Source organism: Dermochelys coriacea, chromosome 16 (assembly GCF_009764565.3).
Source record: "Dermochelys coriacea isolate rDerCor1 chromosome 16, rDerCor1.pri.v4, whole genome shotgun sequence".
NCBI lineage: Eukaryota > Metazoa > Chordata > Testudines > Dermochelyidae > Dermochelys > Dermochelys coriacea.
Window position 1 is genome coordinate 12,464,716 of NC_050083.1, and position 24,921 is coordinate 12,489,636.

A 24,921-nucleotide genomic window follows, 5' to 3' on the forward strand; every position below is an offset into this window, starting at 1 on the left:
GTAACTTGGAGCTCCTTAAATCATGAGGACTCTCCAGACCTGGGAATATAGCCCTCTGAGTTTCAGTGATCCTGTCTGCACTGCATGAGTGTAGGCAGAGACCAGTCTAAATCCCAAAAGCCCTGTCACTGCAAGCACTGGTCTCGGCGTAAAACCTGGGCAGGATTTTCTGGGGACAGCTTCTCTTCTGATTGTTCCAGAGCTTTGCTGAGGAATCTGGAAGGAATGTCCACAGGACATACAACTCTGGCTCATCAGTGCATGGGTTAAAGAAAGGTGCTTTAGGCACTCTGACCCAGCACTGCATGAGTTTAAACCAGCTACGGTCTCTCTTGCTGGGACACTGCAGGGGATGTGGTGTTATGTCCCAGCAATGCAGGGTTAAAAGTGAGGCCTAAGCGCTCACCTGGCTCTGCCAGATCTTTATCTCCATCTATCTGTCCAAGCCCACAGAGTGAACATGCACTGAACTCCACATGAATGACTGGAGCCTTTCCAGCTGACAACAGCATCTCTGCCTCTCCACCAATAGCAATGCACCGCCACCCAGCACTGGAAGCAATGACATCATTTCTGACCAATGACAGCTCAGCAAAGGGATGCAGCTGCAGCCTTGGAGTGAGATAACTAATATCTAGATAGATGGATGTGCATACGCACGCCCTGGCTGTGTCTACACTAGAGACTGAACCAGTAGCATAGCGCCCAACCTAAGTACCAACACTGCAACATCTCCACCATAGCCGTGCTGTCTTGGCTTCAGCTTTGCCCTACAGCATCATGACTATCTGCAGTTGTACTAACTGTTATTCCATAGTACAACTGCTATTCCCCCTAACATTTCAGAGCCCTCCCTCCCCCCCTCGGCCACACACACACATCCCGTGCTCATGTCTCATTGTTCCAATGGAACGCAGCTGCTGTGAGAGGTCATGGTCATGGAGAGAGCTGACTTGTTGTGTAGCTATGAGCAATTCCAAAAGAGGGCTTTGAATATCAGGACAGCGACCTTAAACTGGAGTCTGAGCCAGTGCAGAGAGTGGTGTACTTGAGTGATGTGTTCAGCGACCTATGTTACTAAATAGACAGGCTGGTGTGTTCCGTACCAGTGGGCGCTCTTTCGGGATGCATGGCTGCGTTCCTAGAGAGAATGGAGGAGTGAACTGTTGTTGTTTTTGGTATTATAGACCAGCATGATTGATTGTGCTCATTACACAGACTTTCCCCAGATTCAGCTTTATTATACACCAACAAAAATTCAAGCCAGCTGCAATGGCAAAGCAGAGTAACAGTTACACAAACAATGGTAACTGAATATTTTACAGGTGCATCTTGCCCATCTAACTGGGGATTCTAGTCCTCTTAGGTGACTGGCAGAGGTGACTGGAGTGAGGGCTATGAAGGAGCTGGAGAGTAGGAGGTGCTCCAAAGAGCACTATTAACCTATATCTAGCAGGTGCCGGGGCCAGTTACTAGGTTCAATGTGATACCTGAGTCCTTGAAAAGCTCTCATTAGAATTGCCTGGTCTCAGGTCTCCTTCCCCTCTCATTCCACATCTGCCTGGACCTGTCCAGTCAGCCTTAAAAGCGGGCATCATTTTTACCTCCTTCCATCATTCACTCCAAGACCCTTCTCACATTCCTCTATGTGTCCCAAGTATTGGTTTTCCTTGCTTTTCCTGGTCCTTGGGCTTCTTAGCTGTTCCACCATGGATTACGTCCTCCAGCCCCACATCTGTAGCAGGTGCTACAAAGAAAAAGAAATGATGGAGTTGACAGCATCCGTGTGCAGAGGGTCCCAGCAAGGGACTGTCAGGCAATTCTTGAGTTCATGAGGAAATTGGGGTTACTCACATAGATTGTATCAAAGGAACCACTCCCTTGATGAAGAGGCTAAAAAGTTCTGTGGGATTTGATGGAAACATGCATTACTCCTGCAACTGATTTGCATTTTCAGACACCACTGCCGAGGATCTGGGGGTAAGGGGGAAATAAGGGCTAAGATTAATTCTCTCTGCTAGACTGATAAATGGTATCTTGTGCCTGACAGCAGGAGGATATGTGGCGTAAGCCAACTTTCATGGCCTGTACTAGTTGTACATAGCAAATAAGCCCAGGACTGTCTTTCGTGCATTAGGTAGAAAGAAAGAAATGGGACTGTAAGTGGGTAAGAGAAACATGTCTCTTATTGCCATGTCTGGCCTAGGGTGGAAAGAGAAAATGAAGTGTAAATGTCTTGGCTATAGGGCCCCCAGGTAATTCTTTTTCAATAAAATTCTCTGATTCTCAGCCTCTCTCTGTCCCTTCTAGTCCAGCTGAATGGCATGGCTCAGCCAGGTGCCAAACTGGGCACTCTCACCCCAGCTGGAAGCTGGTCTACTACTGCAGGGGGATGCCAACCCTGGGGAACTAACCCACTCATCTGGCTGATGGCATTTGGTGCTGTGCTGCACAGAGATGGGGGGTAGGGAAGCAGGGAGGAGGACTCCCCCCCCGCCTTCTTCCAAGCAGTAATGGCAGCATTCCCAGGAACATGGAAGGCTGTATCAGCCCCCATATAGCTTGGGCAGAAGGTTCTCTTCCTCCTGCCAGCATGGCTGCTGTGTTGGACTCCCTGAGCAGATCCTGGTAATCTCTGTGGCAGCTTTTAGTATTGTCTAGTTCTTCTGGCATGACTGTTTCACCACCTCCTTCCTCCCCACTGTGCTGTGAGCTGTCTCCATGCTCTCTTGTAGCATACTGTGTGGCATAGAAGGACAAGTGCCACGCACCTGGTCCAGCTACTTATGGAATAGACATGTTCTCTGTCCTGCACCAGATGTTCTGTTATTGTCCTGGTCCTTGTGCTGGACGTAACTCTCTTGATCTCTTGGCATTGCTAACTGCTCTGGGTGATGCCCGGTTACACACCAGAGTGTTCCTATGACAGCATTCAGCTGGCCTTGGATCTCATCTTGCCAGCGCCTGCTTGTCGGCTCCTGGCCAGCTGGCAGCACGCTCATGGGAAGGCCTCCTCTGAGACGTACTAGTGACTGAAGCGGAATCAAGCTGATTGCTGCTGAAGGAGTTGATTGCTGGGATAATGGCGCATAATTCCATGGTGTGGACAGGGCTGGTTGTGCACATGGCTTCTGGCACACATGACCCCTGTGCAGAAGGCAGACCAGACAAGCAATTTAAGCAGCGACAGGTGCATTGTGGGAGAAGGACTGCATGCATCAATGATGCTCACACTAGCAATCCCCATCCGTGCTGGCACTGCACACTGGAGGACCACGCGGCCTTATTCCAAGCATGTCTAATGCAAATGGTGCACTGCTAGCACATCTGCATGTGAATGTGCAGTGTGCCACAGGCGTGCAAAGGGGACTAAGTGGTGACTAATGCAGCACACTCTAGTGTAGGCAAGGCCATCCAGGGATAGCTAGGGAATAAAAAGTGCACAGCACAGGGCTGGAAAGCGTGGCAGAGCCCCTGCAATGGTGAGGATCTCTCCATCCAATCAGCAAGGTAGCTCAGGGTGCTCTCTGCTCACAAACATCCCCCCATCCCTAATGCAAAAGTCTCCTGCTCATTCAACACGTTCCCTTTTTTTCTGCTAGTTTAGCACCTGGCCATCAGCACTAATGCTGTCCTGGCCCCTGGCCAAATCCAGTCTTGGGGACAGCGGGTGCTGCTTGGCTGGGCTTGTTTAGTTTTGTTATCCTGCATATTTGCATATGTGGATTGTAAAGATTTGGGGAAAGCCCAGATGTAAGATATTGGCTGGAACCGTCACTAATCGGGGGCCGGGGGGGAACAAGTCCAAGACTAATCTATTTATTGCAGGCGTAACATTGGAGGTCTTCAGGCTGACTAAGGCCAGTTTCTTATAAAACAGACTGAAATAGACCAGACTTACTCCTCTCATTTAGAATATCAGGGTTGGAAGGGACCTCAGGAGGTCATCTAGTCCAACTCCCCTGCTCAAAGCAGGACCAATCCCCAACTTTTGCCCCAAATCCCTAAATAGCCCCCTCAAGGATTGAACTCACAACCCTGGGTTTAGCAGGCCAAGGCAATTCCTTGCTTTTTTTAAAAAAAGAATATTTCCAGATGATTGCTATTGAACATTGATATTGTGGTAGCGGCGGGTGGGACACATGAAGGGGTTGATGGGGAGATGGCTGTAGGGGGAACTGATGCACAGAGAGGCAAGATTCCATGTTCCCACTCTATTTGGGGTGAGCTGACTCTAGAAGTCTAACATACTGTGGTGCAGGTCCCGCTGTATTCCCAGGAGGGAGGGCAGGGGGGAAGCTTTCAGTGCGTGGATGGAGTTGTGATGGGATCTTGGGGCTCGGCTGCAGGTGCCCACAGTCTATTGACTGTCTATTTAGATTAGTGGCAAAGGTTAAAGATCCTCCTAAAGTCTCTCTGGTGAGAATGAGGTGTGCCTGAGGGGGTTGGAGAGAGATCTCTGGAGCAAGCTAATGGGGAGAGGGAAGGGCCATCCTCTCAGCTAAATGATGCAATGACTAATTCTAGGCAGCAAACAGCTTTGGAAAAGCTCTTGCTAGCACTTTCTGACCCTCAGCCCTCTTGTTCCTCTGTGCATGCTGATACGAGGTCACTCCCATACACCCCCCCATCACTCTGGATTGCCCCCACTTCTCAATACATCTCCCTGTTATTTTCCAAGGTACCCCTGGGAAAGAGGGGAAAACTAAAGCAGGAATGAAACCACCAGGAGAGCTGTTTTTCCCCCACTTCGGGCAGCTCTGAGAGCGGCTGCATCAGCAGAGAAAAGAGGGGATGGACATGGCAGAAGCACCAATTCCATCCTCGCGCCCTCACACTCTCAGGCACTAGTGACTTCAATAGGACCCCCACCGCTCCACCCCCTCTGTGTGGATCATGTACTGCCTGGTGGGCCCTGCAGGCGAATGTACATCCTTCCACTCCCTGCTTCCCCTTCAGCCCTAGAGGCTAGTTTGGGAGGTGTTTTATTGGGAGCCTTTGCTGCAGGGGAGGGAGCCACCACTCACAAGCTGCGGCTGCCACTCACAAGGAGAGATCGGATGGCTCCCTGTCAGAGGATGGGGTTGTCATGGCAACAGTATCTGCTCAGGCCTAGGCTCCCTGGGAGGGAGCTGGACTTTGGCTGCATCCCCTGGCTACCAATCGTTGTTAAGAAAGTTCAGCCAGGTAGAATGGGTTTGCCTGCGTGTTTAAGGACGTGAGGGCAGGAGCCTGCAGGATTCCTGCCGCTCCCCCTCAAGTCAGTGGGAGTTCTGAGTGCTCTGAACCTCACAGGACTGGGCCCCAGTGCCATCAGAGGAATTCACACCCAACGCTCCAGTCCAGGGGTAGAGACATGGGGTGCCAGGGCTCGAGGGCTCCAGAAGAGTGCAGGGCTCACCCTAGCACTCTACTGCAGGTTTGCAAGAGCCACCAGCAGGTGAGAGAAGAAAGGGTCTGGTGTGGGGGAGCTGGTTGGAGCCCGTGTCAATGCAGCCAGTGCAAAGGATTCTGGGATATGTCAGGAGCAAGGTAGCCAACCCCATCTCTGCCCAGTATGCCACTGGGCAGTACAGTACAGCTTCACGGAGCACACAGCTGAATGTGGAGCTGCTGTGAGCAGTCCAGATCCCCTGAAATCAATGGAGTTTCACCTGCTGGTGACAGCTCTAGAGTAGGCTGTATCTAGGATCCCCAAAATACTTGGTAACTGTTGTTTGAGTCTAGAGAGTTCAAATAAAACGTCAGACAGAGGAAAGGGAGAAGAGAGACTTTAAATCAGGAGGAAGGCTGGATGGATAGAGACAGAAGGCAGCTGTTCCAGAAGGCCATGGCTGCAGAGCAGAAGGCACTTGCACCACAAGCACCTAGTGCATGCAGAGGTGGGCGTGGGGACAGGAAAAAAAAGCAAGTTCCTGTTGAGCATGGAGTGGGAAGGTCTGTGGGTTAGCTAGGGCAAGTCCAGGGAGGAGTTAAAAACAAGGAGGGCAATTTTCCAGTTCCAGGACAAATGAACGTGGTGCCAGCAGACCAGAGGATAAGAGGGTATAATCATGCATCTGTGTACTTTCCCCAGCTACCTCAAGCCATAGAGAATGGGGTTGTAAGAGGAGATAAAAGCTTGGCTCGGGACTTCAAGAGAGGTGGCATACTGTACACGCAGGGAATGCCTGGGAGGTGATGACAGGCAGATTTGCAGATGGAAAGCTTGTGGTTTAGGATGATGCCTACGTGGAAGGCACATGGGAGGTCTGATTGCCCAAGAGAGAACAATCTGCTTGAGACAATTAGCTGAAGGAAGCTGGGAGGAAACCACAAGTTTACTTGGTCAAGAGTGATGGGGAGGAATCATTAAAAGTGTCAAGAGATGGAGCGCCAAGTATCATCAGGGTAGAAATGGTTCAGGTTAAAAACAGAAAAAGGATTGAGGTGGTAGAGAGCAGGAGGAGGAAACGAACCTTCTGGGACTCTGCAGAGAAGGGATCTCCACCAGTGGAAGAGTTTGATAGGCAGGAGCAGATCCATGACCAGAGAGCACTTGATAGGGACTTGGGAGGAGGAGTCTTTGATGGTGACAAAGGCTTCCCTATGGTCCAGGATAGCGAGGCAGGAGAAAGCTCCATGAGCAGCAGAGAAGCCTCACTCACTATAATGTGGCTTCCAGGCTCTGGCCAGAGTGAGAACAGCCCACCAGAGAGGTGGTTGGAGAGCTGAGACAGAGCCACGCTCTCTAGTGCTCTGCTAAGAAAGGAGAGGGTGGATGGTGACAGATGTAAAAGAACGGGGGCAGGAACGGATAAAGGAGCTAACCTGCAGAGAAGGTCTGGAGAGCACATAGACCTGTGGCAACAGGAGGAGTGGAAGGGGAGCAGACAGGAAGGTGTTGGGCAAGGAGGCAACATTCTAACGAGCCAAGGCCAGCTGTCATGCAAGTGCAGGTCTGAAGCACTTGCCTGTGGATGTGTGTGTGACCCTTTAATATCCTGCCAGCTGGACCATGGCTAGTGGTTCACTTCCAACTTCAGCCACCAAAGGCCTCAGTGAACTCTGCTGGTGCTGGGGCAGGGCAGCCCTTCTACCTTGTATCCAGATCAGAGACATGGGGGGAGTAGAACCACAATTATTCCAAATCCCTATTGGTTTTAATGGAAGTAATGGCAGAGTAGGAACGCGAGAGACTAGCCATAAATGGATGTGGCGATAAAGTTATTCGGTGTGTTAGCAATTAGCATCACATAATCAAAAGGGGTGACAAGGGGCTTCAAACCTCTAACCGATGGAGTGAGCCAAACTTTGCTGTCAGTTACACCCTGGATTGCAGTGCTCTTGCATCATTTTACCTGGGAATATGGGCCAGTAGGTAGAATAAAGAGGAGGAAAAGGTGGAAATTAAGCAAAGGAAACTTTAATAGTGAGATGCTTCAGACACTTATATGAAGTGGTGGGAGTCCCATCTGAGTAATTTCTAACTGGACAAAATGGATATTGTATCTGCATTACAGATGAGGAAACTGAGGAGGCATGATTTGCCTGACGTGGTAAATGAGAATGGAACCCAGGAGTTTAACGCCCAGGCCCCACTGCACTAGAGAGCACTGCCTTCCAAAGAAGGGTGCTGAATGTGTGTTACTGCCAAAGCCTTTGGCACCAATATTTCAGCACTGGCCCAGAATGTGGGACTAACAGTAAGCTGCTGGACTTGTGGGTCATGCCTGTATTAAGTGGTGCTCCAGGGTTCATTCTATCCAAGAGAAGCCTGCATGAGTGTGTGTTGTGCGAAATAATGCAATGGGAGGGCTCCGTGGACTGCTGGACAGGTATAAATCCAGAGCAGCTCCTTTGAGATGCTGCACCGGTATAGTGGAGAGCCCAGCCTGTCCCTCGCAGGACACAGGCTCCGAGGTCTGGGCTTGTGTAGGTGAGTGCATGTCCACTGTGATTATAGAGCTCCACTGTGCATTTGTGACTGGGAATCCTGTCATCTCTCCGGGACGCGGAGTCTGAGCAGGGTGGTCTTGAGCCCGAGTCCCAGCTTCAGCTGATCTGAGACATTACGTCATTCCCTTGTGGTCTCTCTAGGGGGCGGGGTGAGGAGAGGATTGGATGTTTTAGGCTCAGGTGCATGAGTGTTAGTAAAAAGCTCATTTTTATGCAAAAGATTCCCTTTAAATCTGTCATTATTATTCATGATACTAGCAGGCTAACAGAGTAGAGTTAACCCTTTGGTGGATTGGTCTCTTGTGTTACTCCTACATGATCCATCCTTAAGCACAGAGTGAGCTTTCCCCAACAGTGCACTGATTACAAATCAGACGAAGTGGCTTTTTTAAATTTTAGTTGCCCTGGCCCAGACTCAACCCCTCCCCGCACTTCAAAGCCTGACCACAATGCTGCTCACTTCTCTGGCCTCCCCCTGGGAGGTGTCATCCAAATATGCTGATTATTCCAACCTCACAGTTGTGTACATGTGGGGGTGGGGGACAGCTGAAATGCTGAATAGCTATGCAAGGAAAAAGCATCTATTTACATCTAGAGAAAGGCTCTAATGCTATCCTACGCATGAGCCTGCAGAAACAAACATCAATCTACACACAGCGTGGGGAGTAGGGGGATGGCTGGGGGGAACAGGGCAGATTCGACCCAGTAACAGGCAGTGTTTTTATAATGGAAAGCTGGTTGCAACCTAGCATCTTGGTGGCAGTCAAACTAAACTACTTTCCAGTATAAATTACAAGTTAAACTGCTCCAACCAGGGAAGAAGGAGGGGCCGCTAAAGACCTGCCTTGAAGTCCTGGTTTCGATACAGACACTTGTGTGGTTTGGGCCAAGTCACTTCATCTGTGAGGCCCTGCATTTTTAGTATTTACCCATTTTTCTCTGAAAAGTTCCCAGGTTTTGGTGGAGGTGGGAAGATCAGTATTGGGGATTTACCAATTTTCACCTGAATTTTGGGTAAGCCAGGACCCAGCTTCCCCCTTGCAGAGTCCCCATAGCTGCTGTGAAGTGGGGGAGCTAGATAGGCAAAGAGCCAGCTCCCAGCAGCCCAGACCTCCTGACTGCTGCAGCAATAGGGAGCACTCTCCTGCTAACTCGTGAGCACGAGGCATGCCTTCCCCCCCCCCCTTTTTTTTTTAAATCAGTTTTCACCCAATTTAAGTTTTGGAATAAACACTGAGAAAGCTCCAGAAAGTATTTTACAAAATCAAAACAAAAAGCCAAAGGCCTTACACAGCTATTCTGTGCCTTGATTCCCCATATATACATGGGGATAATACCTCTGTGACAAGGCAACCCCTCCCCAGCACACCCTCCAAAGTCATGCGCCTGCCTCAGTTTCCCCATCATCCAACCATAAAAAGGAACACAGGCTCCCGCTGTCCAATACAAAGTCCCATCTTTGGGCATAATTGATGTAGATGTACAATAGGCCACAGAACTGCTATAGTAAAACTGTTCTCCCACTTCCCACAGTAAAACATACAAAGGTAGTGAGATTTTTCCATTCCTAGGGATCTCACTTCCAGGTCACCCAGCAGCACTTGTTTCCCTCCCAGTCCCTTTCTGCCCTTGTTCCAGAACTCCACTCTCTAGACCATCCACATGAAAATCACCGTCTCGTGACTTTGACCCAAACACCAGCCAGCGATTCAGCCCTTTTCAGCCTCCCCTCATTGGCTCTCCAGCTCAGGAAGGTCGGCAGGCTAGCCCCTTTCCCCACATGCTTAGGTAGGTCTCACCTGCCCCTTTCACTCTATGCTCACAGGCAGCTGGGGGACTCTCCAGATCTCTCTCCTCTAGGTCCCAGCCAGACATCCTCTTAAGCCCAGTTGGGGATTGGCTTATCAGTCACAGGTGAGCTGGCCTCTTCCTTCTTAAAGGGCCAGTGTCACCCTGTGACAGCCGCTTTATTTCACAGGGACAACATCCATTAATGTGTGAAGAGCTCAGATACTATGGTGAAGAGGGCCAGATAGATAACATTGAATACTTACTTCTGCAACAACAATACAGATAGACAGAGCACTATGAAGAATGGGAAGTGAATTCTTAAATATCTCAGGGCACAATAGCCCTGTGCAGCCACATTAACTGTAAGCACGACCAACATATTGCGAGGAGATGTGACCCCGTTAGAAACAGAGGGAAGCTTTGTACCATTTTGGTTGTTATCCCATAGATGGGAAAAAAATCAGAGCCATCCCTCTTGCCTCTCGACAGGTGTCTTACATAGCCATCTCCATATTGTTCATGGCAACATGCAAGTGTCAGGGGTGCAGAGATGGTAAGTGTGCGCGTCTCCCATGTGCGCAGCTGAGAAAAATTAGTACTGAACAAGCCAGAAGAGTAAGGGTTTGATCCGGTCCAAAACCTTCTGGCGGATCAAATTCCCAGCCCCCCCTTAGAAATAAAGACTCATTCACCCGATCAGCCATGACTGAGCTGGCAAATATTGTAGGAGTGAGTGCAGTAGCCCAGTTCAGGCGTAGGGTATAGAATTGCATTGCGAGGGGGTCCTGCAGTGATGATGCACTGGAAACCGAGGGAGCGCACTGTACACACAGCCTGATTCAATTGGCACTGAGGACTGTGCTGTAGTCACCTGCAGCTTGCTGCAGACAGGATCACTGGCTCTGACTTTTCTTCCTCCAGCAGCTCTGCCTTCAATACACTGGTGTCATTGGCTCCTGGCTTGCTGGGACTCTGACAGACAGAAATAACCCAGTGATGTCATACAGTTTGGTGGCAGAGTAGGGAGGGCAGAGAGGAGGCTGTGTCCCGTGGGACCTCTCGTCCACTGCAGGGGAGTTGCATATGCTTCTCTGAATGAAAGCACTTGCTGCCCGAGTGGAGGAACGGGGGCATCAATACATCTCTCCTCTCCCAAGCGCGTGTGTGAACAAACACACACGCAATCAATCCAGGTTTCAGAGTAGCAGCCGTGTTAGTCTGTATTTGCAAAAAGAAAAGGAGTACTTGTGGCACCTTACAGACTAACAAATTTATTTGAGCATAAGCTTTCGTTTTTTCGCTTTGCATCCGATGAAGTGAGCTGTAGCTCACGAAAGCTTATGCTCTAATAAATTTGTTAGTCTAAGGTGCCACAAGTACTCCTTTTCTTTTTGCAATCAATCCAGGAAGAAAAGCAGTGAAGCAGCACAGCCGGCCCCAGGGGATGTGCAGAGTGAAGGGTTCCTCACAAGAGCCTTCTCGTGAAATCAGCTGTCATCTCGGGTTCCACTACAGACAGCACATCCATGCACCTCCCTGTGCACGTGGTGACGGGATCATTTTGCAGCTCATGTTAGTTGACAGTTCTCTTTACATCATCCCCCTTCCCTCACCACAAGCCCCGATCCTCTGTCGGTGACAGGCCATCCAAACCATCCTTACACTGCTGCTATCTGTAACTCTGTGTTGGTGGATCTCTGCTGTGTGGTGGCAGCTCTGTATTTGAGGGGATCCTTCTGCAGCTGGTGGGGCTCGTATCTCCCTGAGGTGTCTTGTGTGTCTAGGATAGGCCCTCTCCTCAGGCCAAGGGCAACTCCTTGGTTGTGTTCTCAGGACTCCTGGCATGTCTAGAGGAACGGAGTGGTGGCTAACGTGTACTTGTGCTCTTTCCAGTTCTCCAAGGAGAAGTACATCCTTGACTCTTCGCCGGAGAAGCTTCATAAGGAGCTGGAGGAGGAGCTGAAATTAAGCAGCACGGACCTGCGCAGCCATGTGTGGTACCACGGGCGCATCCCCCGAGAGGTGAGGGGGAGCTGAGCTGCTGCTGGAAGCCCCTAGCCTTGGCTGCCTGCCCTGGAGAATCCAGGCTGGCCTCAAGTGCAGCAAGATACACCCCAAGACTCATCTTTGCAGGGGGGCTTTGAACTCACTTTGCCCTGTCTGCCACTCTGGCAGCAGGACTGGAAGGAGAGGGCAGGACGCTCTCGCCCCCTGCACTGGGACACCTCATGGCTTGATTTCCCCTTCAGGCAGCCTTGGGATATGATCTTGGTTGGGGCTGAGAAGAGAGACAGAGACCTATTGAGTGACAGGAAGAGATGGGGAGAGAGAGGGAGCAGGCAGGTCTCACAGGAGCCCACTTCTCCGGGAAAGGGTCACAAACCAGTCTGCATTGCCTCCATGGATCTATGCTGCAGGGAACACTGCCTGGCCATGTTCCTAGACCATTCTGAGCAGCACTTGGGGGCACAAGCAGTTCCCTTGAACCCTGATGATACAAATACCCCCACCCCCTTTAAGGGTCCCCTCAGCTCCTCTCTCTCCACTCACTTGAGCAGACATAGAACCAGCCTCTCCCCTATCGTCTTTAGATCTAGCTTGGGGCAGGCGGGGAGATAAATGCTTGGAGGAGGAACTCAAGTTAGAACAACCGCATAGGTGCCCTACAAGACAATCCTGCTCTGTTCTGGGGTGAGCACAAAGGGATGTGGGTGTTGCAACACTCAGCATTGGCATAACTTTTAGGCACCTAGAAAAAAAAGTTACAGAAAGGACACTGATCCACAAGTTTGACGCCTAGGCTCCCTATGCAGTAACAAGGGGAGGGACACCTTACAGTGCCATCCATAAAAGCCAGTATGCTAGGCAGGGAGTACGTCTGAGCTTGCTAATGGGAGATCCCGACCAGAGGGATGTGTGCTAAGCCCCACCCCTCTGTCGGAGATCGGGACTGCAGGAAGCACCTGTCTATGCTGGTGATCCACAAATGGAAACCCATCGCCTGGAGCCGGATGGCTTCAGCACCTAAGTGGTTCCTTGCAGGAACCTTCCTTGCTCCACACGCAAATGGCTGGAGGAGGAGGAGCCACCACCCACCTTAACTTTTAGCCCAGAGCAAAGAGTGATTGGAGCAGGGAGATTGGCCCTTGGGTCTCCCACCTCCCAGGTCCGTGCCTGAGCTATAGGCAGCCTCTCTCTGGCCCAAAGACTGTTTCAGTCATTATCCACAGTAGAACGGTCATTAGGCGAGAGAGAGAGTGCGACTCTGCAGCCCAGTGATTAGGGGTCCAGCCCCCCTGCTCTGATCACTCTTCATTATTTATCCCCCATGGAACAGCTTTAACAGGAGATACTGAGAACGCCCCACATCGGAATATCCGCTAGCTCAGTGTTAGAGTGCTTGCCTGAGTGGGGGAGACCCCTGTTCAGAACCTGCCTCCCTCTCACCTAGGTGGCAGAGGAGAAATTGAACCACTCAGGTGAGCGACCAAACCACTGGACTAAAAATTAGAAGGTAGGCACCACCCTCATCTGGCCAGATTTTGAATGGAACCTAATTCAGTAGGCATGCTGAGAGGCCACCTTCTGGATCGGGCCCCACACACAACTTAGGCAGACAAACGCCTGTCTTCCACTGGTTTGGGACTGCCTCTGGACTTAGGGGGCAGATGGGTGTCTGGAGGTCTAGAGGGAGGCAGCAGTGCACATGTCCAGAGGCAGAAGCCAGGTGCCAAGGGAACTTTTACCCTGAAAACGTAGGTACTGAGGGAGTTTAGGCTCCTACAGGGTTCAGTGAGTTTGTTGATCTCAGTGGAGCCTAAAACTGGGGTGTAGGTCCCATCTTAGGACCCTTCATGAATCTGGCCCCAGTTCTGTGTCTTGGCGGGTCTCTTCCTGCCCCGCAGTTTCAGGGGATGGGACAGATTCCAGCTCATCTGACAAGGAGCATTTTGAGAAGGAAGTTAGCAGAGCTCCCCCAAGCTCCGTGCAGCCACATGAGAGGCCTGGATCAGGGGCCTAATTCATCACTGCCGTGCACCTGGTGGAATCACTTACTCCAGTGCAACGTGGTGCAAAACGCGATCCAGTCAGAGCTGCAGCACTTCACACCAACTCTGTACTGGTGTAAATGACTGCATAAGGTGCAGGGCAGGGGAGAATCGGGACCCAGGGTTGGGCCTAGGCTAGTGCCATCTCCTTCTTTCTCACCACGTGCCTAAGTCTTCTCCATCCCCTCCAGGATGAATTTTGTGATCCAAACATCACCTGCCACTTCTGTCCTCCCTCCCCCCCAAGTCCCTGGATCTCTCTCCCCAGCTGACACCCGTCCCCCACCCAGATTCTGGAAAGTTGCTTGTAGTGGTTCCGACCCAATATCTCACTTGGTACAAGGCCCTGCTGACCCCAGGGTCGACCCCATCCAGAGCAGGGGAGGTCTGATAGTCTCCACCTTGCGCCCCCAGGTGTCGGAGAGCCTGGTCCAGAGGAATGGGAACTTCCTGATCCGTGACTCGCTCACCAGCCTGGGGGACTATGTGCTGACGTGCCGCTGGAGGAACGAGCCACTGCACTTCAAGATCAACAAGGTGATGGTGAAGTCCAGCAACGGCCGCACACACATCCAGTACCTGTTCGAGCAGGAGAGCTTCGACAACGTGCCCGCCCTGGTGCGCTTCTATGTGGGGAACCGCAAAGCCGTCTCCGAGCAGAGTGGCGCCATCATCTACTGCCCCATCAACCGCACCTTTCCGCTGCGCTACCTGGAAGCCAGCTACGGACTAGCCAATGGGAAGCATAGCGGACCCCACAGCCCTACCAGCCAGAAAGGGGGGCACATCAAGAGGCGGAGCATCACCATGACAGACGGATTAACGGCTGACAAGATCACGAGGGGCGAGGGGTGCCCAACCAGGTAACGAGATAAGTGAAAGGCAGAACAGTAAGGGTCTCAGAGGGCCTTGGCATCTCACCACATCCCTGGGATTATCTCCATTTGGGGAGACTGGCACCAAGAGGGGAAATGACTAGCCAACGATCACACAGCAAATCAATGGCAGAGCCCAGACTAGAACTCAGGAATCCCGACTCCTAGTCCCCAGCCCCCAACTCACTGGACAACACACCAGCAACCAGCTGCATTCCTCACTAAGCGCCACAGAGCACTTTGCAATAACACGCCTCGGCGTCACCAATGAGTCAGATCGGTTAAAGCTGCAGCAAGCGTGTACAAGATACCCGATCAGCTTGATAGGGTTATACGTTCCTCCAATTTCATTTTATTGAATCTTGAAAAAAATACCCTGGCCTTGCCAAGCATGCCAGAGATGGGAAATGGAAAGAATTGTCAAACTCTCACTTACTCTTCACTGCTTATTTCTGCCATCTGGTCAACTTAGGCAGTGACACCAAAACGAGTCAATCTCCCCTCATTTCTTGGCTATTTCTCCTGCACTGTCCCCATGCTGTGGGGTTTGGGTTACCAGACCTCTAGGGGGAGGGTGGGGACAGGCTAGGGAGAGTAGAATGTTTAAATCCAAACAAACTGCTGTCACTGACAGTTAATACACCAATTGCGCAAACATTTCACTTCTTACTTTGGGCCTACAAAATCTAAGCGCTGGGCCTGAACTAGCTGACTGCGATCCTTCAAATACTGAAGTGTTGTGAGCATTTCCTAGAGAATCAAGGCCTGGTTTCCAGAGGTGCTGAGCAGCTGCAGCTCCCATAGACTTCAGCTAGAGCTGCATGTGCTCAGCACCTCTGGAAAAACCCATCCCCACAGACTGGACTTTTCAGCAGAGCTTCCCCACCCACATACTTCTGAAAGTCTGGCTACTTGTGCTGGTGTGTAAATGGGAGCTGAGTTCTCCTGAAAATCAAGTTATAGGTGCCCTCTCCTGGGGTGTGGGCATACTACCCCAGCCACCCCTGAAGCTTGGGGACCAAATTCACTGCTGGTGCAAACGGACACAAGTTCACTGACTTTCATACAGTTGCATGCATTTACACTGTGAATTTGTCCCTTGGCATCTACCCTGGAGCGTCTACAGGAGCCACATGTTTTAGAGGGATCAGTGACTTGACCTATTTTTACCCCACCCCCAGCGTATCCTTACCGCATCACCGAGACGTCATCCGGAATTGCGCAGTCAGCATGGACCAAATCCAAGATCTCCATTCCCCTATGTCTCCCATCTCCGAGATCCCACTGTCTCCGGCCTACAGCACTGGTAGGAATCCCTCAGCCTCCTAGAAAGTAGTCGTACACAGAGACTCAAATGTGCATTATCCATAGTATGAAGAGAGGAATTGGGGAAAGAGGGCAGGGACTAAGCATGGTGCGACACCAGAGACATCAGGTATGCCAACTGGGCTGAGCTGCTACTAGATAGACACTGGCCCTGTGGCACATAACGCTGGCCTCTATATGCTTAGCACGAACCTTGTCAATGAATCAGGCTTCCCCCCTTCCTCAGCCCTAGTGGCCAGGTGCCACACTACAGATAACACTACAGATACTGCCTCAGTTTCCACACCTTGAGTTTGTAAGTCCAAAACAATCATTTTATCAAAAGAATGACTAATCAACAGAAAACATGTCCCAAATAAACTTCCAATTTGGGTTTCAGATGCCACTCCTAGCTCTGTTGTTGGGGTGCCCTCTCTTGCAGTCTCTGGATCTTCCCTAGATAAAGTTTCAGAGTAGCAGCCGTGTTAGTCTGTATTCGCAAAAAGAAAAGGAATACTTGTGGCACCTTAGAGACTAACAAATTTATTAGAGCATAGGCTTTCGCGAGCTACAACTAGTGAGCTGTAGCTCACGAAAGCCTATGCTCTAATAAATTTGTTAGTCTCTAAGGTGCCACAAGTACTCCATTTCTTTTTTCCTAGATAAAGTGTTTCCTGGAAGCTGGGGTACTGTTCTCACCAGTCCTTCAGTTCTCTTTACATAAATAACCCTCAGTCCTCCTCTCTGGAGTTCAGGGTACTGCTATCATCATGAGTTTTTTCCCATCTCTCCTACCTGGCACTGGGGTTCAGTTCAACAGTCCTTCCCATAACTGGTTTAGGAAGCACTCCCCTTGTGCATTGTTGGGATCTCCTCTCTCCAAGAGCTCTCTGTCCCCAACTGATCCCTCTCCAACTGAGTTCTGCTGACCTTTTTATTAAAGTCAGGTACTTACCTATCAGTTAAGCACTAACCAGCCAGCTGGATGATCAGTTAGCCCCTGGGCAATCAATTTGCTCTAAGGCTGGCTCACCAGCTTTAGTCCCAGGTAAACTGGCTCCAATTCCCTCCAAAAGGCCTGTCACCCCATGACAGATCTTTCCTACAACTCTACCTGCCTGCTGCATCACATATTGCTAATGAAACACCAACTGTCTATAATAACCACTCTTCAGATTAAGGGAAAACATCGAGAGAGAATGGAAGTCCAGTCAGAGAGAGCATAGTGTGAGCATCTCCTATGTAACAGGCTGCAGCCACTCTGAGAACACAATGGCTGCTGTCTTTGCACAGAGGGAGATCTTAGAAACTTAAAGGAATAGTACACAGAAAACAAGGGCCTCAGTCTTTCCTAACTACCTACACCACACAGATGCCATAACCCCCCCGCCCCCCCCCCACACCACCATTTAAAAAGAATCAGCTAGTCTGGAATGAGAGTGGGGGACTAAACCCTAGGGTTGTACAACTGTTAGAAACTACTCTAATTTCTGCCATTCCTTGGCAACCTCAAATATAACATGGGCTCAGAGTCCTGCCCTCTGACTGGCTAGAAGTTCTTACGATCACGACAAAGATATTTGTAACTTCATAGGCCCCAATCCAGATTGTCTGTTCTATCCGAGAGCTGGGTCTCTTGCATCTCTCGGTTTGGAATGCAGCATGCGTGTTTATGGGTGTGCCTGGGATGCATGTCTCTCCTCTGATCTACAGTAACTGGGTCTCTTCTTCCCTCTGCAGTGACACGGCTAAAGCCCCAAGGGGGTCAAGCTGGTGGCATACCCCCAGTCTCTCCTGTCATAAGAAGATCCAGCGAGCCACAGCTGTGTCCAGGAAACAAACCCCTGACAGACCTGGCTGACAGCACCCACTCCACTCCCTGCTATGGGTACTCCAGGGCCTCTCCTTCCCCCTCCGTTAACAGCTATAGCGACCCGGACACAGGGCATTACTGCCAGCTCCACCCCACCTCCCCTGTCGGCCAGGAGAGGCCAACTACTGACACCAAGCTGCTCCCCACTAAGAGCTATGTGGAGAGGTTGAAGGTGGAGGGGGCTCAGAGGGTGACTGCAGAGAACGGCTCCAGTGAGGCAGGGCAGAGGATGAAAGGGGAGCTGGACATTGTGAGCTTTGTCTCACCCACTGTGGAGATGGGCTCGTCTTTCAACCCTGTGGCATTCCAGTCCCTGCTGATCCCTCTGGAAAACAAGCCTCTGGAAATGGCCGTGCTTAAGAAGGTGAAGGAGCTCCTGGCAGAGGTGGATGCCAAGGCTCTTGCCAGACACATCACCAAAGTGGACTGCCTGGTATGACTGGAGATTTGGAGGGTGGGGAGGACCATGTCATTCCCATGACCTCCTGCTTTGAACTAACCCCACCCTTGCTGAGCTTGTTGGAAGAGCTGATGTTTAACTAAAGAATTTAGCATCTCAAAGGGACCTATCTGGTGCCAGCCAAGCAGATGAGTGGGGTCTGGTGGACTGAGCACAGAGCTGGGAGTGACCAGCTTTGCGTTTTAATCCCAGATCCACCAGTGACTCTGTGTAACCTGAGGCAAGTCACTTCAGTGATCCTTGCCTCAGTTTCCCCAATATGTAAAATGTATGTGTGTGGCTGACCTCACAGGGTATTGTGAGGGCAAATTAGTATTACCAGTGCTCTAGAGGCATGAGGGGAGTTGAGTCTCTCCTGGTCCCACTTAGTCCTTGGCCTCTCTGAGACAGCTGACAAGGGGACAATAAATGCCAATTATGTGAGAGCTTATTGTGAGGTGAGGACTTATGAACCCGGAATTGGACTGAGACAATCCACCTCATTTCACACTGGCCAACTACTGGGGATCAGCTGGGCCCACCCTGCTCACCACCACCCCTGGGCTGGATGGGAGCCAGCTTCCTAGGGCTGGGTTGTAATCAAAGAGCACTGTCCATTCTCAAAGCCATTACATTCCTGACGGGACCCTGTGCGTGAGGTAGGGCAGGATTATTGGGGGACCAGGGAGGAAGAGTGTCTTGCCCAAAGCCAGGTAGTCACTGACAGAGCCAAGACTAGAGGCCAGATCTCCTGACTCTCAGACCTGTGCCTCAAGAGGCTCCCTACCAGCCATCCCTTGCCAAGGACGCCGCTGAGGCTGTGTCTTCAAATACCTGCCACCTGCCTGCCCCGTCCATGCCATTTCTCTTCCAGAGTTTGTTTCCATCTAAGGTCTGGACACTGGTTCTTGACACCAGGGGATCTTGAGTTTTAGGGCCAAACTCCTCCCTTGGGGTAAACGGGTGCATCTCCATTTGCTCAGTGTTTAGTGCCTTCAAACACACATCCAGTACTGTCCATCTCTTGGTGTGCCCTGTGTGTGTCAACCCTGCGCTGGCAGCAGCTTAGGGAGTCCCAAGCATCAGTGCTTTCTTGGCCGAGCCATGCCAGCCCTGCCTGCACTGAGGCTGGTGTGTGGTGAGGCAGGGGGAAGACCTAAGCTTGTGGCTGCCTCAGAGTGGAGCCTGTCCAGAGCAAAAACGTTTGCTGCACCTAGCCAAGCCCCCTCCCCTCAATTAGAGGAGCTTCAGCTGCTTTCCCCTCTTTGTTGCAGGTTGCTAGGATACTGGGTGTTACCAAGGAGATGCAGAGGCTCATGGGAGTGAGCTCGGGCATGGAGCTGCTCACCCTGCCCCACGGCCATCAACTTCGGCTTGACCTCCTGGAACGGTAGGCTGGGAAGCAAGGGGGCAGGAGGCCTGTGTGACTTGGGAAAGCAAATGCTGCCCTGGCTCCTGCCTCAGGCAGCCCAGCCTGACTCCAGCAGAGCTGTGGGGCTCAGCCCCACTTGATTAGGCATCTCGCTCTGGATCTTGGAGACTAGCTGTTGGCACCAGATTTGGAAAGTTTGGCCTGTGGTTCCGAATGCAGCTTCCCTCGCCGTACAATGCTCTGCCCCGAATCTGCTTTCAGCGGGTTATTGAAATGACAGCAACAGGCCCCAGAGTAATAGCCCCGGATACGGAAATCCTCAGTTTAGCCCCGCACTCCCGGTGGCGGCAGTGCCAGCACCACACCCAGTGCTGGCCTCCTGATGGGCCTCACACCTGACCTTGATGGGCCACCTCTAGGGGGGAGCCCAGGCTCCATGGCACCATTCAGTCCTCGGCCACTCGGCTGAGCAGCCGATGAGGCCTCCAGTGGTGTCCCCCCTGGACTGAGGCAGCCAGTGCATTGCACATGGGGAACCACAGAGCCATCATGATGGGGACATCTTCTGGCCACTCCTCACTTGGCCACTGGTTCAAATCTGATCCAAGAGGCTCCATACCCCCTCGCCACCTCCTAACTCCCTTGCCTCTGCTTCCTGCATGTTCCTTGCCGACTTCCTCATCTGACATCTCAGCCTCTCTGTGTCCTCCCACGTCAGGTTCCACACCATGTCCGTAATGATTGCGGTGGATATCCTGGGCTGCACAGGCAGCACGGAAGAGAGGGCAGCCCTGCTGCACAAGACCATCCAGCTGGCTGCCGAGCTGAAAAGCACCCTGGGGAACATGTTCAGTTTTGCCGCTGTGATGAATGCGCTGGAAATGACCCAGGTACCAAAACCCCTCTCTGGCGAGCGCTTGGCTCAGCTGGGCCCCTTCTCCCACCTCCCTCCCCAAATCACACACGCCTCACTGCATCCTTCAGGCTCCTGGAGCCCCAAACGCCAGCACGTTGGGGGTGAGGAATATTGTGGGGTCACGGGCTCCAGTTCCACCTGGGTGGAACTCAGAACAATGCTCAAAACAGAGCAGAAGAGAGCTATAGGGAAATGACGAGGATGGGAACATCCCCACCCCCAAAAATGGCCCAGTCCCATACAGCCATGATTTGGTATTCTTTGCTGGACTGTATTATTCAGAGGAAATGAAGTCACCATCCAATAGGAAACAACCACTGCTTTAAGGCCCCAGCATCTCACAATCCAAGCTGCTTCCTTCAGAAGATGAAAGGAGATTAGAATTAAACTTTAAATCAAGCCCAGCTGGGAACTCGCTTTCCTCTAGTACAAAGGAGCTGGAGCTGCTCCCTGCCCTCCCCATCTCTCTCACTGACCATCACCAGCCACGCAGGAAGGAAAAAATACCAGCAAAGCAAAAATTCTTTTGATGAGCTCTCAAGTTTCTCACCACTGCAGCACGGTCAAGCTTGAGATGCCCAGAGAGCTGGCGCAACCAAGGGAGCCTGCAGAGGGGACTGGAAGGGGAGGCTGCAAGTTGGGGCCGAGGTTTATCGGCAAAGCTGTGGGGGATCCTAAATTGGCGCAGCAGAAGGTGTTGCAGGTTAGGAGCGAGGTGCGTTAGCTGAGCTGCCGGGGTGTCCTTGGATTGGAACAGCAGGGGGGCTGCAGCAGCTCCGGTCCGAGGTGCTTTGGCAGATCCACCCACGATTAGCCTGTCCCCAGCTCTAGGTGGTGCTGCTGGTCCCTCATGAGTGTCAGACTCCCAGCGTGTTAGTGGGACAGTCCCTGTAGAGCTGAGCGCCTGCTATTGACACTCCTGTGGTCAGATCCCTCCTTTGCTGCTACTTCCAGATCTCGCGGCTAGAGCAGACCTGGACGGCGCTGCGCCAGCGACACACCGAGGGGGCCATCCTGTATGAGAAGAAGCTAAAGCCCTTCCTGAAGAGCCTGAATGAAGGAAAAGGTAATGGGGAGGAAGAGTCATTCGCCTGGCATTTCCTCTTTCCCCTTTGCTCTGCTTTGAAGCTCCCTCGCAAAGGTCCATACGATTCCCCCCCCATCCATGGAGCTGTGGAGGGGCTAGCCCCTGTCCCATTTTCCCAGATCATCCCACTGAATGAATGAGGGGAAATGGACGTGTCCAGTTACCTCCACCTGGCTTCCTGCCAGACTCTTCATCATCGTGATGGGTATTTCCATAGTGAGAGCCCCCTGGAAAGGGGCAGCCCCCAAAATCATGGCCTCTCTGCCAGTCACCCAAAACATCCCTCCTACCCCACTCAACCCTCCCCTTGTGCCCTCTTCCCCATTCCAGTCCCTAGTGGCTCTACCCCTCCCCTCGGAGCCTAACTGCACCCTATGGCAGCAGCAGCTCTTCCCAAGGCCTCTGAAGTCATGGGCCACCAAAGCCCACTGGGGCGGCCGGGGTGGGATTGCTGCCTATGATCTGTCCATCCTTCTTCCCCCATGAGCTTTCCCCCCCTCCTAGCAACGCCAAGGGCGTTACGGTCAGCGTTTGCACGCTGCTGCTGGGATGCAGAAGGTGCAAAACCCTGCAGAAGCTGCAACCCCAAGCTAACTGAGTCCAGCTGTTCACTTGTCCACAGCCCGTGTGCTCTGGAATGCCTGCCACCCCTTTCCAACCAGTCCTGCCTCTTCACTTTCCAAATAACCTCATTCAAAATAAACAAAAGTAGTGGCTGGGCATAAACATGGCTTCCTAGAGCCAAGCTGCCTGGGCCAGTCCCAGGTGACTTGGGTAAGCAGCTGTGTTTTCCCATCATAAGGAGACAGGGTGACATTAAGAGGGAAACAGTTGGGAAGACAGACAGATTTTCCAAAGGGCTCAGAGCAGCGTTGGATACTGAGCTCTCTTGGAAAAATCTGATCCCAAGTGCTGAGTGCTTGGGAATCTGACTCTACCTTCCTGACAGTCTGGACCAGATGGGATTGAAGCATTCCCCTCTAGGTCCCTAGTTCATGTCCAGGGCAGGGCTTGTAGTGGACTGATCATCTGATGGTTATTTAGTGACCTAGGTGAAATAAGTTGACTGGCCCAGACCTGTCTGTAGAGGAGAGGTGTCCACATCACACAAACTGCCATAACTGGTACTAACTGACCCCCTTGTTGGTAGTGAAAGGCCAAGGACTGGACTGCCCTCTTGCTCCTGGGAGGGTCTCCCTCCTCGCTGGGGTAAGGACTGGGGCATGTTGGGAAGTGCCTGTTTGGGGGAATCTTACCCAGACTGTACCTGTTCTGTAGCTATCTGGAGGGCACCGATCCACAGGGCTCTCAGTCTTGCACCTCTCACTATGACAAACTTTGAGGGTGAGCATATGAAGTGGCCCCTTTGGCTCTTGAAAGATCAGGAAGTAGCCAGGGAATTCAGGGTGTGGGCATATTCTTGTTCTTTCACAGAAGGCCCTCCACTGACCAACACCACCTTCCCTCATATCATGCCCCTTATTACACTCCTGGAGCGGGATGCTGCACTCCTAGACAGCCCTGAACCCTGGGAAAACACAGACAATGGCGTGGAGGTTGTCATGGCCCATCTGGAAGCAGCACGGATGGTGGCGCATCACGGGGGACTGTACCATACCAACGCAGAGGTGAAGCTTCAGGGTAAGGAAGCATTGAGTCTGATCTGTGATATCCAACTCACTTTGGGCTAAAGAGCCCCTCCAGGCTGCACCAGATACCCCACTGGCAAGGGGAAGGTCCTTACAACACTAGATCTTCCTCTTCCCATCCCTGTGGAGCTGGTTCCACACCACAGAGGGTGCCCCACTGTCAGAACTGGGGCCGTTCTCCTGTACGGAAGGGGGGACGGAGTCAGGGGATGCTATGCTGCTGGCAGTAAATAAGCACCCCAGGGTGCTTTTCAGCTCGGCCACCAGCTGGATGGTCTTGTGCAGCATTTACCCCTGTGGAAAAAGGGACTCCCCACTGGAACACCACCTTGTGGCTGGGTCTAGCATAGAAAGTTCTCATCAGCACCACCTGCAGTGATCCACCTCTTCTCCCATCTTAGAGCTCTGGCCAGTTTCACCCCACCCAGCATAACAGAAAGTTCAACAACAGTCCAGCATCCTGACAAAAGCTCTTCAGTTCCATGCCCTTCTCTTAGGGTTCTCCATTGTCCTTATCCCCATCTAATGGGCCTCACACCACCTTCCCCAGAGGCTGGTAGGGAATCCAGGCCCTCCCTCTAGTCTGGGTTCCAGTCCAAGAGATTCTATAACCAGCAGCCAAGGTCTACTCTATCAGACTCCTAGCTGCTGCCTCCCTTCCTACTGAATCCTATCAGCTAGCCTCTCCCACAGCCTCTTCAGGTTTACCCTTCTCTCAGGGCCAGGCCATACAGGGCTCCCACTGGAATCCCCTAACAAAATCTCAAACAAAGTACAAATGGAAACCCACTTCTACTGTCCTTAGGCTTGACATTTCATCCTTCTCTGCACCTCAGTATAACATCTCCCTGGGCTCTCTCCTTAGAGGTCCATATTCTGCCCTATCTTCAGGGCTACTCACCACCAGAGCCTGCTCCATCCCTAGTGGCCATTCAGTGTAACTCCTGGCTTCCTGCTAGACTTCTCTACTCAGGAAAAGATCCCAAGGCCAACTCTGCCCCTGGGTTCCTCCTTAACTCTCCCATGCTTTCTAGTCCCAGAGAGTGACTGTAGAGTTCTTCACTCTCTCTTCCTGCAGTACCTTCTGCTGCAGACTTCCTGTCTTTGTTGTACCGCCCAGCTGGGCTTCATCATCAGATACACCTGGCCCACCTTCCAGGTGCAGCCAGGTAGCATAATTGGCCTCTCCAAGCCACATTAACTTTTTTAATTGCCTCCATGGGGTACATACCCATCACACCACCACCGCTTCCCTCTAGATTCTCCAAAGCTGGGTTACATAGCAGTTCCCAGCAATCATGAGTTGCAAGTAGAGTGACCAGATAGAAAGTATGAAAAATCGGGGTAGGGGGCAATAGGCACCTGTATAAGAAAAAGACCCAAATATCAGGACTGTCCCTATAAAATCGGGATATCTGGTCACCCTAGTTGCAAGTCAGGGCAGAATCTGGCCCATTGTGTTTGAAGGGACTTTGAACAGAGCATCATTAAGGCCTTGGACTGGATGTGGGGTAACTTGTACCTTATCGCAGGACTTTAGTAAGGAGGTCCATGTTTCGGCCAATCTCTCCCCAAGCTAGAGACAGGCATTGTGTGGCTGAACCATCAGCCTCCCAACCCTGCTCCT

General features: G+C 51.7%; 1 protein-coding gene and 1 long non-coding RNA gene across 4 annotated transcripts in view; one reads left to right on the top strand and one right to left on the bottom strand.

Annotated features, from left to right (window-relative positions):
* SH2D3C (SH2 domain containing 3C) overlaps positions 1 to 24,921 on the top strand; it is a 53,929-nt gene that overhangs the window by 27,586 nt on the left and 1,422 nt on the right. For all 3 annotated transcript variants that reach the window (XM_038374070.2, XM_038374072.2, XM_038374073.2), the window contains 8 exons: positions 11,623 to 11,751; positions 14,193 to 14,641; positions 15,835 to 15,959; positions 17,699 to 18,264; positions 19,545 to 19,660; positions 20,361 to 20,532; positions 21,513 to 21,624; positions 23,080 to 23,286. In XM_038374070.2, the coding sequence (XP_038229998.1) occupies positions 11,623 to 11,751; positions 14,193 to 14,641; positions 15,835 to 15,959; positions 17,699 to 18,264; positions 19,545 to 19,660; positions 20,361 to 20,532; positions 21,513 to 21,624; positions 23,080 to 23,286 (1,876 nt within the window). The remainder of the gene's footprint in view (positions 1 to 11,622; positions 11,752 to 14,192; positions 14,642 to 15,834; positions 15,960 to 17,698; positions 18,265 to 19,544; positions 19,661 to 20,360; positions 20,533 to 21,512; positions 21,625 to 23,079; positions 23,287 to 24,921) is intronic.
* On the bottom strand, positions 870 to 16,954 carry LOC119844013. The gene is made up of 4 exons (XR_005289133.2): positions 16,754 to 16,954; positions 15,846 to 15,978; positions 1,855 to 1,974; positions 870 to 1,747 (listed from the first exon to the last, which is right to left on the bottom strand). It is a non-coding gene; the product is annotated as an uncharacterized LOC119844013 (long non-coding RNA).